A 14931-nucleotide genomic window follows, 5' to 3' on the forward strand; every position below is an offset into this window, starting at 1 on the left:
CTACAACCTGATCTTACAGAGAAAAATTTCTCAACTGAAATTTCCTTCTTGAGATGATGCTCGTTTGAGTTGAGTAGACATAAAACTATCCAGTGCAATTATATACCAATTCTCGGGGTGAAAACAGTAGGAAAAATTCCCAGTAAATCTTACCAATTTGTTGGGTGGTGGTGTAAGCCTTTAATCCTGGCACTTTCGAGGCAGCCAGGTAGACCTCTGAGGCCAGCCTGGTCTACAGAACAAGTTCCAAGACAGTCAGGTGACACATGAAAACCTAGCTTGGAAAAAAAGTAATAAATTCAATTCAGAAATATATTAGGAAGAACATATACACAACCAAGTTTATTTCATTCCAGGGATGCAAAGTTGGTTTAACATATGCAAATCCATGTGTATTTCACTACACAAACAGACTTAAGGACAGAAAACATACAATCATCTCAATCAGTGCAGTAAAGGCCTATATACAACACTATTAATCAATAATAAATAAAACAAAATTAAAAAAAATAAAAAAGGAAAAAATAAACCTCTCATCATGGAAGCTGCAATGTGACACAGTGAGTCACACAGTAAACCCCTTTGTCCATATATCTTTACTTGCAAGTGTTTATTGCAAAGAGTCATTGGTCTGGTTCAAGGCCTCTAGTTTCTGCCACACTATTAATGCTGAGCCTTAACTTAACTCCTCTCAGATATGTTGTTGTTACCCTGTGTCATGGAGATCCTACGGTTTTGGGTCTGTGGGTCAGGCTCATTCACATGCTCCAGGAAACCATAGATGGGATAGATGTTGAAATGGGTCAATTCATAACTGCAAGGTTGGTCAGCCCTCCAGTTCTCCCCTGTCCTCACCATGAGGGTGAGCTCTCCAGCATTGCCCTGGCTAATTCACCTGTGCAGCAACGAGTAAAGGGCAGGGCCAGTTCTCCTGCCTTCACACCCTCAGGGGCAGCTCTCCCCCATCTACACCATCAGGGCCAGCTCTAGTGTGTTACCCAGGCATGGCGAGGGTGACCCCAGGGCAAGCTCTCTCACCTGTCTCAGGTATTAATGGGCAGGGGATGGGGTGGAAGAGCATCTCTCCTCAGCCCACATTGACACATGTTAGATGAGTAATGGGGACAGCTCTCCCTTGCTCAAAACATCAGGGCTGGGTCACCCTCACCTCTGCAAAAAGGGTCAGCTCTGCTGTGCTGCCCAGGCCAAGAGGAGGACCTGCTTTCCTGAGTGCTGCAGCTGGCAAGGGGGAGGGTCAGCTCTCTTCTGGGCTGCAGGTGGTAAGTGGCGGATATGGGGAGATTATCCTGCATGCTGCATGACAGGTGAGTAATGGGGACAGCTCTTCCACACTCTCAGCTTCAGGGCTGGCTGGCCCACACCTCTGCTAACAGGGTTGGCCCTATTATGTTGTCCAGGTGAGATGCAGGGCCTGCTCTCCTGAATGGTGAGGGCTGGTGGGGGTCAGGGACAGCTCTCCCACTCTTGTGGCCTCAGGGCCAGTTGTCCCCCTTGCCTCAAGGCATTGGTGGCAGGAAGGGGAGGGCCCTGTCCCTGCTGCCACAAGACAGATGGGTGATGGAGACAGCTCTCCCATGCTCACAACTGTAGTATGAGGGCCGGCTTGTTGGGGTTTCCGTCCCGCCCAGTACCCCAACAGCCGGCAAATCCCAAAGAGAAATTACACACAGGACTCCATAAGGTTATAAACTGATTGGCCCATTTGGTCAGGCTACTTATTAGCTCTTATAACTTATGTTACCCCATTATCCTTATCTACGTTAGCATGGCTCAGTACCTTTTCCAGTGTGACAGCTTACATGTTGCTTCTTCAGTGATCTGCGCAGGAGTGGTGGAAGAGCTTCCTTCTTCCCAGAAGAAATACTCCTGTTCTCATTGCCCCACCTCTACTTCCTGTCTGGTTGACCCGCCTATACTTCCTACCTGGCCAATCAGCGTTTTATTAAAATACATGATTGACAGAATACAGACAATTCTCCCGCACCACACAACTACAGAGCTGACTCACCACCTGCACTTAGAGGATTGACGCTATTGTGCTGTCCAGGACGGGTGCAGGGCCCTGTTCTTCTGCTCTGATGACCTCGGGGCCAGTTGTCCCACCCGCCTTGGGTATTGATGGGTAGGGAGGGCATCTTTCCACTCACCCATGCTGCCACAAGACAGATGAGTCATGGGGACAGCTCTTCTATGCTCACAGCTTCAGGGGCGGCTCCCCCTACCTCTGCTAACATGGTTGGCTCTATTGAGCTGACTTGGTGAGGTACAGGGCCTGCTCTCCCAAGGGTTGCACCCCATGGTGGGCAGGGACTGTTCTCCCACTCTTGTTACCCCAGGGTCCACTCTCCCACTTGCCTTAGGTGGTGATGGGCAAGAGGGGGGTCATTTCTCACCACTCCATGCTGCCATATGGCACATGAAGGGTGGGTCTAGGCCTACGCTCATGTTCTCTGAGTTGGTTCACTTGTGTCCTTGTCAACGGGGTCCGCTCTGCTGTGCTGCACAGATGAAGGGCGGGCTTAATTTCCTGAGTGTTGCTGGTAAAGGGGTCAGCTCCCTTATCAGCTAGAGGTAGGGGCAAGGAGGAGAGCATCTTTACCTTGTCCTCACCACCTCTCTGCAGAGAAGGAGGTGGTGCCAGCTATGAACAGCGGACCTTTTTTTTTTTTCAGCGATGTAGCTATTGGTAAGATGTCTGTACTCCTGCAAACCACCCCTTACTGACGTTTCTGTAAATTACCTCTTGCCCACGCTCCTGCAAACACCATAATGAAACCCTTTGAGTCACACACAAAAGGCACATGAAAGTAGGATGGGGTTCTAATTGGGAAGAGGATTAGCCATAGCGCGAGGGGGACAAGAGAGGATCATAGGAAGGAGTGAAGATAACAATTATATATAACCAAGCACTCAGGAGCTAAAGGCAGGCAGATCTCTGTGCGTTCCAGGCCAGTATGGTCTACAGAGCAAGTTCTAGGACAACCAGGACACAGAGAAACCCTGTCCCCCAAAACAAACCAAACAAACAACAAATACCCTAGGGTTAGCTAATCAATGTGGTGGACGAGCTCTACTGTGACAACTTTAAGACACCGAAGAGAGAAGTTGGAGATGACACTAGAATGATCTCCCATGCTCACAAATCGGGAGACCTAGTTTTGGGAAAGTGATGTTAGTATTGTAAAAATAACCTTCAGAGTCAATGCAGTCCTCACTAAACTCCCGATGTTGTTCTTCATGTAACTAGAAAAACCAATTCTAAAATTAGTGCAAAGAAAAAGAAGTCTCTGAATATCTAAAGCAGTCCTCAGCCTAAGGAGCAATGCTGAGGGTGTGTGTAAAACCCAAACTCAAATTATATTACAGAGCCATGGTGACAAGACAGCATGACTGCAGTCTTCTAGAGTAGAAGACATGAAGACTTGTCATGCAAGCAGTAGGACCCAAGCCCATACTAAAGAGCCAGGTGTGGTGTGCACGCTTGTAATGCCATGACTGAGGAGATGAAGATTATTAGAGACTCAGAGCTGAGTAGCCAGTCGACCTACCCTAAGCAGTGAGTTTTAGAGAAACAAGGTGGACAGTGGCCTAAGGCACATTGTAGTTTTATAGGCAGAGACTATGAGATCAATCTGAAGGGTAGTAAATAAGGCCCCAAACCCATTCCCAATGAGAGGAAGGGGAAAATGGTGGATTAACCTCCCAGCCTGCAGTACATCATTTCTATGGATGCTTTCCACACCATTCCTAAGAGGACCAGTTGACCTCAGCCACCCACAGTGTTTATCTGCTTATCAGTATGTCCTTCCTAGCTGCCCTGTCTTCTTTCTCCTGGCTCTGTGTGTGCCCTCGGCATCACCCCCATTTGGACCATGTGGACTCAAGTCTTCCACTCAGGATCTATACATTTTTCTGAAAAACAGAATCTGTAGGGAAATGATCACACACACACACACACATGTGCATGCACACACACACAAACACACAAGTGCATGCCTGCACATTCACACACACGAATGTGCATGCATGCATGAATATATTTTTCATGCAATTATGGGTTCTGGAAAAATCCTAAATCTTCAAAATTAACATCCTTCTTCAAAAGTTGTTGAATAAGAAGAACTCATATTCCAGGTCAAAGGCTAGTTGGTAGCATAATTCTCTCTCTTCCTTGGGAAGAGTCAGCTTTTTATTTTATTCAGGCCTTCATCTGATTAAATGAAACTCACCCACACAATGCAGGACAACTGTTTTATGCAACCAATGTTAATGTTAACCTCATCCAAAAACTGCTCAGAAACACCCAGAATAATATTTGACTAATATTACTGGAGTATTTGAGTACCCCATGACCAAGTCAAGTAGACACAGAAATTAATTATCACAAGGTCTGATTGGAGAAAACACACCAATACAGCAAATGTAGTTGCTCATTTTGGAGAACATTCTCCACTTTGTAATAAGAGTGTTTTCCGTGAACCAGAAATTGTGTATTTCTCCCTCTGCCACCTTGTCTGCATTCTAATGTAGACTTGTGGTTCCCATCAAAAAGGCTAATAACCCTCAGGACAAACCAGCCCTGCCATTGCTGTCTGTGGTTGTGAGACGGGACGGGAGGGGATGAAGGACAAACTTTGATGGTGTGCACGTCTGGAGATTCAACACCCTCTCCCTGACTCATGTTCTGATCCTCAGGTGCACTCCACTTCTCTGGACCTGACGTTTAATTCCACTAACCAAGAGGCCAGATGAGTGTTTACATCCTACACTGTAATCCAGTTTAGGGGTGCCCCCAAAAACACCAGTAGCGCGGTCAGAAGCTCCTGGCTTTGCGATCGCTGTCCCTGGTGCTGACTGGAACCTAAACCCTGTGCCAACGCGCATGTTTCTGTCCTTGGTGCTGCCCGTTGGTGTTTCTCTTTCCTCAAGGTTTGATTGAAAGAGTGGATTTTTGAAGCAAAGACGAAGGGTAAACACGCCGTTTCTTTTGCCCTGGAGTGTTATAGGGTTTAGGTTACTGGTCTGTGTGCCCCCATTCACACTGAGCACTCACTTTCTTGTGCAAGAAATTTAGCACAGTTGATAGAGAAAAACTAAGCAGGTAACGACTGGAGCTTGCACTTGCCGGCACTTAGCCAGCAAGGAAGGGATGATGCTTCGGCAATCTCAGAATAGAAATTTTTCTCAGGTTGGAGGTGTGGTTCAGGGAAAGTTCTTGCTTAGCTTTCAAAAGGCCTCAGGTTAGTCACACAGCACAACGATAATTAATAACAATCAGAAAATTCTCTCCTCCTAATTTCCCATAGCCATTAGCAATTCCTTTGAATTCTGTTTTCTATTTATCTCTTGGGTTGGTCCACTCCTCACCTCCTTCAGGACTTTCACAGTGATCATAAAGGCCATCGTCATCGATTTCATCCTATGTGCCCAATTGTCATTGTGTCTTGCAAGAATTATGTCTCGCCAGGCAATGGTGGCGCACACCTTTAATCCCAGCACTTGGGAGGCAGAGGCAGATGGATCTTTGTGAGTTTGATACCAGACTGGTCTACAAGAGCTAGTTCCAGGACAGGCTCCAAAGCTACAAAGAAACCCTGTCTCGAAAAACCAATATATATATATATATATATATATATATATATATATATATATATATATATATATATATGTGTGTGTGTGTGTGTGTGTGTGTGTGTGTGTGTGTGTGTGTGTGTCTCTGGGATATTGTTCAAAGAGAAATAATTCTGGCATATAACAATTATGCCAGAATACAGGTATGCTGTTTAAATGCCTTGTCATAATCTATTACCAGCGTGGAGATCTGTGCCATCTCAGAAAGCAGACATTCAAGAGCAATGCTTTTATTTTTATTTTGTTTGCTTACTTGCTTGTTTGTTTGTTTATTGCTTTTTCGAGACAGGGTTTCTCTATGTAACAGCCCTGACTGTCCTGGAAGTCACTCTGTAGACCAGGCTGGCCTCAAACTCAGAGATCCAACTCTGTCTCTCGAATGCTGGGATTAAAGGAGTGTGCCACCACCGCCCAGTGTAGTGCTTTTATTTTAAAGAGACCAAAAGCTAATGCATTTATACCAGTTATAAAGGTTAATCAAGAGCAATATAAAATTGGAAACAAGTTAAGTCTATGAAGGAGCGCCAAGACTGTGCCAAACTGTAAGTGAATGAGGAACTATACAGGTGGGTTCTATTTTTACAGATGGGATGACAAAGTTCAAACCGTTCAAGAAACTTGCCAATTCAAACAAATCCTCAGAGCCAGATAAATTTCCTGCAACCACATAGGCGGGCAAGCAAGGGACACAAGGAGTGATCAAATGCAAGCTTCCCCTCTCCTGCCACAGAGACTCTGACAGGGGTGGGAGGTATGGGGGAGGGGCTCGGGAGAAGAACCCAGAGTCCCCAGGAGAGCCGAGAGCCCAGGCAGAGACAGAAGGCAAGGGGTTACAAGTGAGCAGGCTGCGTCTGCGCACAGGTGGAACAGGGGGGCTTCCGGGGCTACAGGGTCGACAAAACGGCTGTGATGCAATCACGCAAGTCACCGCGTCAACGCGTGGATCCCAGGATGCGCGCACCCCAGACCCCTGCATCCAGCTGCGGTTAATCCTGAGGGCGGCCGCCGCCACCCACTTGTCCCGCCTCCGCAGCAACCGCCCAGGGTCCCCGGCGATCCCCGACCACCGCGGCAATTTCCGAGATCTGCCGGGGCCATGACACCGGCGGGCGGCCGCGGCGGCTGGGGCTGGGGTGGCGGCAAGGGAGGCAGCAAGGGAGGTGATTCTGGCTCAGGGGGCAAAGGAGGCTTTGGGGGGCGCACGCGCGGCTTCTCCGGCGGCGGCCGGGGCCGGGGGCGCGGCGGCGGCGGCGGAGGCGACAGCAGGGACCGCGGTGGCGGCGGACAGCGGCGCGGCGGGCAGGCCAAGAACAAGAACCGCCGCAGGAAATGCATCACCGTGTCGGTGGAGCCACACAGGCACGAGGGCGTGTTCATTTACCGCGGCGCGGAGGACGCGCTGGTCACCCTGAACATGGTGCCCGGAGTCTCGGTGTACGGAGAGAAGCGCGTCACCGTGGTGGAGAATGGCGAGAAGCAGGAGTACCGCACTTGGAATCCTTTCCGCTCCAAACTGGCCGCTGCCATCCTGGGTGGCGTGGACCAGATTCACATCAAGCCGAAGTCCAAAGTACTGTATCTGGGCGCCGCTTCGGGAACCACTGTCTCTCATGTCTCCGACATCATAGGCCCAGACGGCCTGGTCTATGCGGTTGAATTTTCCCACCGCGCCGGCCGAGATCTGGTCAACGTGGCCAAGAAACGCACCAACATCATCCCGGTACTGGAAGATGCCCGGCACCCGCTCAAGTACCGCATGCTCATCGGAATGGTAGACGTGATCTTTGCCGACGTGGCCCAGCCGGACCAGTCCCGCATCGTGGCGCTGAACGCCCACACCTTTCTGCGCAACGGAGGCCACTTTCTCATTTCCATCAAGGCCAACTGCATCGACTCCACAGCTTCCGCGGAGGCTGTGTTTGCTTCCGAGGTGAAGAAGCTGCAACAGGAGAACTTGAAGCCTCAGGAGCAGCTAACCCTGGAGCCCTATGAGAGGGATCACGCTGTGGTCGTCGGGGTCTACCGGCCCCCTCCCAAGAGCAGCAGCAAGTAGCAGCAACAGAAGACAGGGAAGGTGCCCTGCACTGCCACGAGACTGAGTTGTGTCTTTGTGCCTGTCCTGGTGTGTTGTTTTTCTATTAAATGAAATAAAACAATTCCCAAGTGTACTACTGTGAGACCAGGCTGAGGTTTGCAGCTGCACATTAATTCACTCTCCAGTCTTGGTGGACTAATCTGGATGGTACAGGCCCCTTCAAGGAAAAACTTGGGAGTGGTGTCTGTTCTAATAACGGCAGGCCTTGGCTCCATGGGGGTCCTATTTTCATACACGCATCTTCTAATCACAGGAACAGGAAAAAGAGAGCCTGGGGTTGCTGATGATCTTTGAAATATTTCCTGGGGAAATGAGGGGGCACTGTCTGTTCCCACTGGCCAGGGCACATGACCAAGGCTGATTCAGTGGAAGGGTACTGGATGCTCACCTACCTATTCAAGCTGTCTGACTCAAACCCAGACTCTTCCCGTGAGCATACTCTCTTCTTCCCTTCCTCCCTCCTTCCCTCCCTCCCTCCTTCTGTTGCCTCCCCCTTCTCTCTCTTCGAGACAGGGTTTCTCTGTATATTCCTGGCTTTTCTAGAATTCGCTCTGTAGACCACGCTGGCCTCAAACTCAAAGATCCACCGGCCTCTGCCTCCTGAGTGCTGGGATTAAAAGGCCCAGCTGTGTTTTGTTTTCTGAAACACAGTCTTCTTTTGTAACCCTGGCTGAGCTTGCACTTCAATCCTCCTGCCTCTGCTTTTTGAGTAAATGGGAATTACAGAAGTGTACCACGAAACCCAACCCAAACACAGAATTTTAGCGGTACTTTTTTTCCCACTCTGTTTCCAGTACGGTGGCGTTTCCTCATCTCCCGCAGCTTTGTTGGCTTTGTTTCCATGCCATGGTCCATGTGACGCAGTGGGGCTTTCAGAGGTGAATACCAAGTGCCCAAACTTACACAGGTGGGAGGATCTCGATGCCACTTTTGGCATCCACCGTGCTGTCCTCTCACCATGACCTTGGGCTAGCCCTCTCTAAGGTTTCACAGTAGCAGAAGAAGGCAGGGAAGCAGATAGGGTGCTGGGTCTGACACACCCAAGGTGACATCACCAAAGGTCTACAGAACAGCCAGCAAAGACAGTTTCGGGAACTATTCCTCTCAGAAGGTAACGCTGGACTCAGCACATTGGATTCTGGCTCTCAGAACTAACCCATCCTAGCCTTGGGAGGCCTAAGCAGAAAGACCGAGTTTAAGGCTAACCTGGGCTCCACAGTAAGATTTGTCAAAGATAAAGACAATACAGAGAAGCAGGAGAATGAGCAATGGCAGAGCTCAGGAGTTCCTAAAACCTAGTACCCTATCCCCAAGCCCCAAGCAGACTTTCACTGCTATCATCTACACCCCAAGCCCCACTGTCAACTGGCAAAGTCATCAGTGTGTCATCTGGGGAGGCAACATTTGGAGAGAAGGTTTGGCTTCTTAATGGTGTGCCCAGGCTGGGGCTGGCAAAATAGCTCAGCAGATAAAGGGCTTGCTGCTTGCCCTGATGATGAGATCAGTCTCCAGAACCCCTATGGGAGAAGCCATGAACCAACTCCCCCAGATTGCTCTCTGATCTCCACGTGCGTGCATGGTACATGTGCATGCATGCACATATACAGCAAAATTTAAAATGGAACTTAAAAAAGACACTGTTAAATATATCCTCAGGGAGAAACCTGGCTTGGTGTGCTCTGCTCCAGGGTGCAACTCCCTGACCAACAAAAGGATAGAGCATCACATCCTCATCCCTGCACTAATGCCTGGAGACACTCACAGGGCTAGTCCTCTCCTTATCAGCTGAGAGAGCTGAAGTTCCAGGTGAGAAGTCTCACTCAAGACATCTCATACCCTCCCCCCAAAAGACTCACAGCCTGAAATCAAACCCTAGCAGTCTTGACTCCAAAATCAATGTCATTTCCGCTAAGGTCTATGCAGATCCTGTGGCTTTGCAAAGCCCCATCTCCAGTCCCACCACAAGGAATAAGTAGCTGGGGTAAGGTGTGGAGGCTGGGAATGGAATCTCAGGGCATCAGGGAAGATGGACGGAAAAAAAGAGCCATTCCAGTCCGGCTAATAAACTCTGGATTGTTCCTTACAGGGCATGCATTTCCCCCAGAACAGGGCATAACAGAGCAGGGACTCAGCTGCCATCCTGACAGTGGGTTCTTCCTTACTCCAGACAAACCATTATGTGGGCTACATCTGAAGACGCTAAAATGGAGCCCATTAAGACAGAAGAGCATGGCAACCATCTTCTCAAGGATCCCTTTGAATCCAGATTTGGGGGGGGGTGCTTGCTCCAGTAGCCTGTTATTCTGAAAGCTGAGGCAGGAGAATGACTTGTATCTAGGAGTTCAAGGTCAGCTTGGGTAACAGAGGGAGACACTATCTCTAAAAAGAAAAGAAAGCAATCCTCACAAGGTTCAGAGGGATTGTGATTCAAAGGAAGGGCATAGTAAGAACCATGAGACACGCAGGAAAAAGGACAGAGGGCCGCAGGAGGGTGAAGCCTGATTTGGGAGGAGAGCAGGAACAAGATGAGACTCACTCCAGTGGGAGGTAATCCTGAGGCATCCTAGAGGTAACAGAGACTCTGGGTACCAGATTTACTCAGAGCTACATCCACTTGCTTTCCCAGAAAAGTCATGTTTGGGTCCCTCAGTGTATTTTTCTACTCAAGCCATAGTGACAAAATACCTCAACTCACAAGACCCAGGCCTAGGACAACCAGCATTAAAGAAATGAATGTCGGGGATAAAAAAAAAAGGCTTTATTTGGTGGCCAGATTCTGCTCACAAACAAGCGTCTCCCTCCCAGCGTTGGAGAACTCCAGATACAGGGTAGAAGTAATGGGGAGACATGGGCAGGAAAGAGGTAACCATTCATCACTCCTTGGGAACGGGCAGGGATCACTCAGGAACTTGTAAGACACCTCTTCACTCTTGTCACGGTCTGGTCCTGAGTCTTAGTAGCTGTGGGTGTATTTAGCTTCGATGGGACTGCGGGGTAGGGAGGAAGAAGAGGAGGGAGAAAAACAAAGGAGGGGGGTGAGGACAAGACAAGTCTATGCCAAGGTAGGGTTTCCCAAATGATCAACACCTCCACATAAAGAGCTGAGCAGACTGTAGCACAAAGCTTAGGGCAGCAAAGGGACAGACAGAGTATGAGGACAGGTGACAACCCTTCTCAGCCAACCCCAGTAGACACCTGCCAGCCCAGGTGAAGAGTTCATGTTTCCTGCAAAAGTCACCCAGAGTCCATAAAAGACAGCCCAGTTATTGTTATCATAACCCACACAGGGGAGGGAGAAGCTATGTAAAAACTCATGCGTATGTGTGTCTCTGTATATAGCTATATGCACATGAGTGCAGGGGCTCACAGGAGTCCGAGGAGCTGGGCCCCTTTAGAGCTGGGGTTGCAGGAGGTTGGGAGGTACTTGCCAAGGATGCTGTGAATTGAACTAGGATCCCTTGCAAGAGCGGGACAAACTTAACCACTGAGCCATCTCCTCCCCTCCCTTCAATTTGATCAGTTTGAGGACAATTAGGAGTGGTGAAGGGAGAGAGTTTCTGTAGGTTCTTTTTTTCCCTCTCCTTAACACCAAGCGGGAGATTTGTTAGGATGGGTCAGTGTTTCTGACGAACTGCCTGACCTCTGGTTTTGGGGGTCTAAGTGGGAGATACCGTTGTGCTTTAGATGAGAAATGCACGCATAGTATTTAAATGCTTGGTCCCCAGTTGGCAGTACTGTCTGGGGAGCTGTTCCAATCTTGTCACTGGGGACAGGTCTTGAGAGTTCCTCCTTCCACAGAGATCATCCTCTGTGCTGGGTGTTTGTGGCTGGGGATGTGACTTTTTCTTCTTTACTTTTATTTTTATTTGTTTTGGTTTTTCGAGACAGAGTTTCTCTGTAGCTTTGGAGCCTGTCCTGGAACTAGCTCTTGTAGACCAGGCTGACCTTGAACTCACAGAGATCCGCCTGCCTGTGTCTCCTGAGTGCAGATTAAAGGTGTGCAGCCACTACTGCCTGACTAAGGATGTGACCTCTTGACTCTCTGCTACCTCTCCCTCCCTCCATCCCCACCCCCTGTCCCATGGGAACTCTCCCTCTGGAACTGTTAGCCAAAATAAACCCTTCCATGTAGCCACTTTTGGTCATGGTGTTCTTATCGCAGCTACAGGAAAGTCATGAATACAAGCTTTGTCTGCAATAACACACAGACCTGGCGGCTTAAACAGTTAGGTCCTTATTGTATCAGTTCCAGAGGCTACAAATCCAGGTGCACCGTGTGTCAAATTTGGCTTCTGGGGAGGTTCTACTCCACTAAGAGTGGTCCACCTTCTTACTGTTTCTCACAGAAAGAGAGCTTTTTGGTATTTCTCCCTGTTCTTACAGAATTAGAGCCCCACCCTCATGACTTCTTGATCCGTTTGTTATTGCCTCCCTGAGGTTCTTGCCCATTGAGAGCTGCACTGGGAGCCAGGCCGTCTTGCAGACTTGGAGGGACACATTTTAGTGTGTAATGCTAGAAATGGGCAAGAACATTAAGCTAAGGGGTCTGGAGAGATGGCTCAGCGGTTAAGAGCATTGCCTGTTCTCCCAAAGGTCCTGAGTTCAATTCCTGGAAACCACATGATGGCTCATAACCATCTGTAACGAGGTCTGGTGCCCTCTTCTGGTCTGCAGACAGAATATTGTATACATAATAAGTAAATAAATAAATATTTTTTAAAAAAAGAACATTAAGCTAAAATGACATCCTTACTGCACTGTGAGAATTGGCTGAGGGCACAAAGTCCGTCGAGGAACTGCGGGCATGCTTGGTGCTGTGTGCACGGTGCCTTTATCTTTTCATCCTGCTGTCAGATGAGATCAACAAGGCAGACAAGCAGCAGAGCTCAAAAGGCTGGGTGGTGGCGCACACCTTTAATCCCAGCACTTGGGAGGCAGAAGCAGGTGGATCTCTGAGTTCGAGGCCAGTCTGTTCTACCCAGTAAGGTCCAAGACAGAATATTGAGAACTCAGTGTCAGGGATTGCCTCGGCGTGTAGGGGAACTTTTTAGCATGGTTTCCATAGACTCTGGTCCACGCTGGACTAGACAGAACTTGCTAAGTTTCAAAGTCAGCTGTTCGACCAACAGCCACAGAAGAGCCAGTCCAGGTACCAGCGTGTGCCAAGCAGCAGAGGGGGGCTGGAGGCTGCGGCTCACAGGGTCTCACAAGGTGGACTGTGCACCAAAAGAAAAAGCAAAACAATGAAGGCTCTGCACATGCCCTTACCATCACTGTAATGACAATGGACATGACATTTCCCTTGCCTGTGTGTCATGAAAAAGCCTACAAGAAACCACAGTCCACAAAGTCCTCTCCAGTCCTGAGCTCATCAGAACGCTGGTGAATACTTTAGACACCTCCATAAATTCTTTGCATGATGCTTGTTATGTCTCAGAAATGAAGTAAAGCATTAACTCGAATTTTATTTTCCAGTCCTAATTGTCCTGGAACCCACTATGTAGACCAGTCCTGCCTCTGCCTCCCCAGTCCTGAGATTAAGGTACTTTATCACCCTCACCCTGCTACTTGAATTTTGAAAGTATGATTTTTAAATTAAAAATTTTAAATGCTGAAACTCAACACTGAACTTGATGGATTGCTACACAATGAAAACAAGGTTCACAGACACGCCTAGTGCTTTATAGCTCAAAGCAAGAACACGCCCAGCCCCGGTTTTGCGGCTCTTGGGGGCTGGAGTCTAGACTGGGAGTTTTCAGGTTCTTGACATCATTCAAGAATGAAAACCCTAGGGGGCTGGAGAGATGGCTCAGAGGTTGGGAGCATTGCCTGCTCTTCCAAAGGTCCTGAGTTCGATTCCCAGCAACCACATAGTGGCTCACAACCATCTGTAGTGAGATCTGGTGCCCTCTTCTGACCTGCAAGCATACACACAGACAGAACACTGTATACATAATAAAATAAATATTTTTTTTTTTAAAAAGAATGAAAACCCTAGACTGCAAAGCAGGGAGAAAACTTTTGAAGTGAAACAGTAGTGTAGACTATAACTCACATCAAGACAACAGACAGCAAGAGGTGGTGGATACCGGAGTTGGGAGAGAAGCGTGAGGTATGATCAAAATACATTGCATGTATGAAGTTAGTGAAATGCTGTAGTCTTAAAAAAGGTTTGACAGCAGGTCACCTAAGTGTAGCTATTTGGACTCAAAAGCTCCAGGTTGTTGCCTAGAGGCTAAGGGAAGAGGCTGGCTACTAAGGGTCATAGTTTGGATAGTTATTTCGCAAGCAGATGACTCAGGAGCTATCTCACCCAGTGGGAGGGGTCCCGGAATTTACACGCATCTTGCTTTCTCATCCCCAGTCTTGGGACACGTTGCTGGGAACCATCTTAAGCAGTGCAAAGATGGTTGGAGGCCCAGCTGTAGGCCTTCTGCTTGTTCTGGCCTCACTTCCATCTCATTCTGAACTGTGATTTAGTCACACCCTTGGGTGTAACTGCACATTGGCTTCCACTTCCCTCCACATGCCAATGCCGTCTGTGGAAGAATAGCCTATCTTGTACATTTTAGTATCTACACTGGTTTTGTGGAATCTAGAGCCCTCATTCCTGCTGTGTGTTCTGAAATTCATGAGCAATCTCAAGCATAAGCCCACCTTCATGATCTCTGTGGAGAGAATCCACTTGGGTCACTGTCCTGGACAGTTTTATGTCAAATTGAGACAAGCTAGAGTCATTTGAGAGGGAACAACTGAAAAGAATCACCTTCATTAAAAAGGGGCTTCCTGGGCATGGTGGTGCTTCCCTTAATCCCAGCACTTGGGAGGCAGAGGCAGGCAAATCTGAGTTCAAAGTGCGCATGTGCACGTGGGAGATGTGGGGTACTGGCTGTTGGCTGTAGGTATACAGGCCTGTGGGGGCATTTTCTTAACAAGTAATTGATTGAGAGCCCATCCCCCATTGTGGTTGGTGTCATTTCTAGGTTTGGTGTGGGCGCTAAAACAGGTTGTGCAAGCCTATAAGTCATGGCCTCTGTATCAGTTTCTGCCTCCAAGTTCCTACCTGGACTTCTTTCCATGATAAACAATGACATGAAAAGCTAAGTAAAATACACTCCTTCCGCCCCAGCTGGCCTTTGGCCTTGGTGTTTTATCACAATAGTTCCCTCAAGGCTACGTGTGTA

The 14931-nt window shown here is 48.5% G+C and overlaps 1 protein-coding gene across 1 annotated transcript; it reads left to right on the top strand.

Moving 5' to 3' along the window:
* Positions 1-6491: 6491 nt before the first annotated feature.
* On the top strand, positions 6492-7820 carry Fbll1 (fibrillarin like rRNA 2'-O-methyltransferase 1). The gene has a single exon (XM_048435835.3). The coding sequence runs from the start codon at positions 6749-6751 to the stop codon at positions 7703-7705; it is 957 nt and encodes a 318-aa protein (XP_048291792.2). The 5' UTR covers positions 6492-6748; the 3' UTR covers positions 7706-7820.
* The last annotated feature ends 7111 nt before the right edge of the window (positions 7821-14931 follow it).

This window comes from Myodes glareolus, chromosome 9 (genome assembly GCF_982192425.1).
Source record: "Myodes glareolus chromosome 9, mMyoGla1.1, whole genome shotgun sequence".
In the NCBI taxonomy this organism is placed as follows: Eukaryota; Metazoa; Chordata; class Mammalia; order Rodentia; family Cricetidae; genus Myodes; species Myodes glareolus.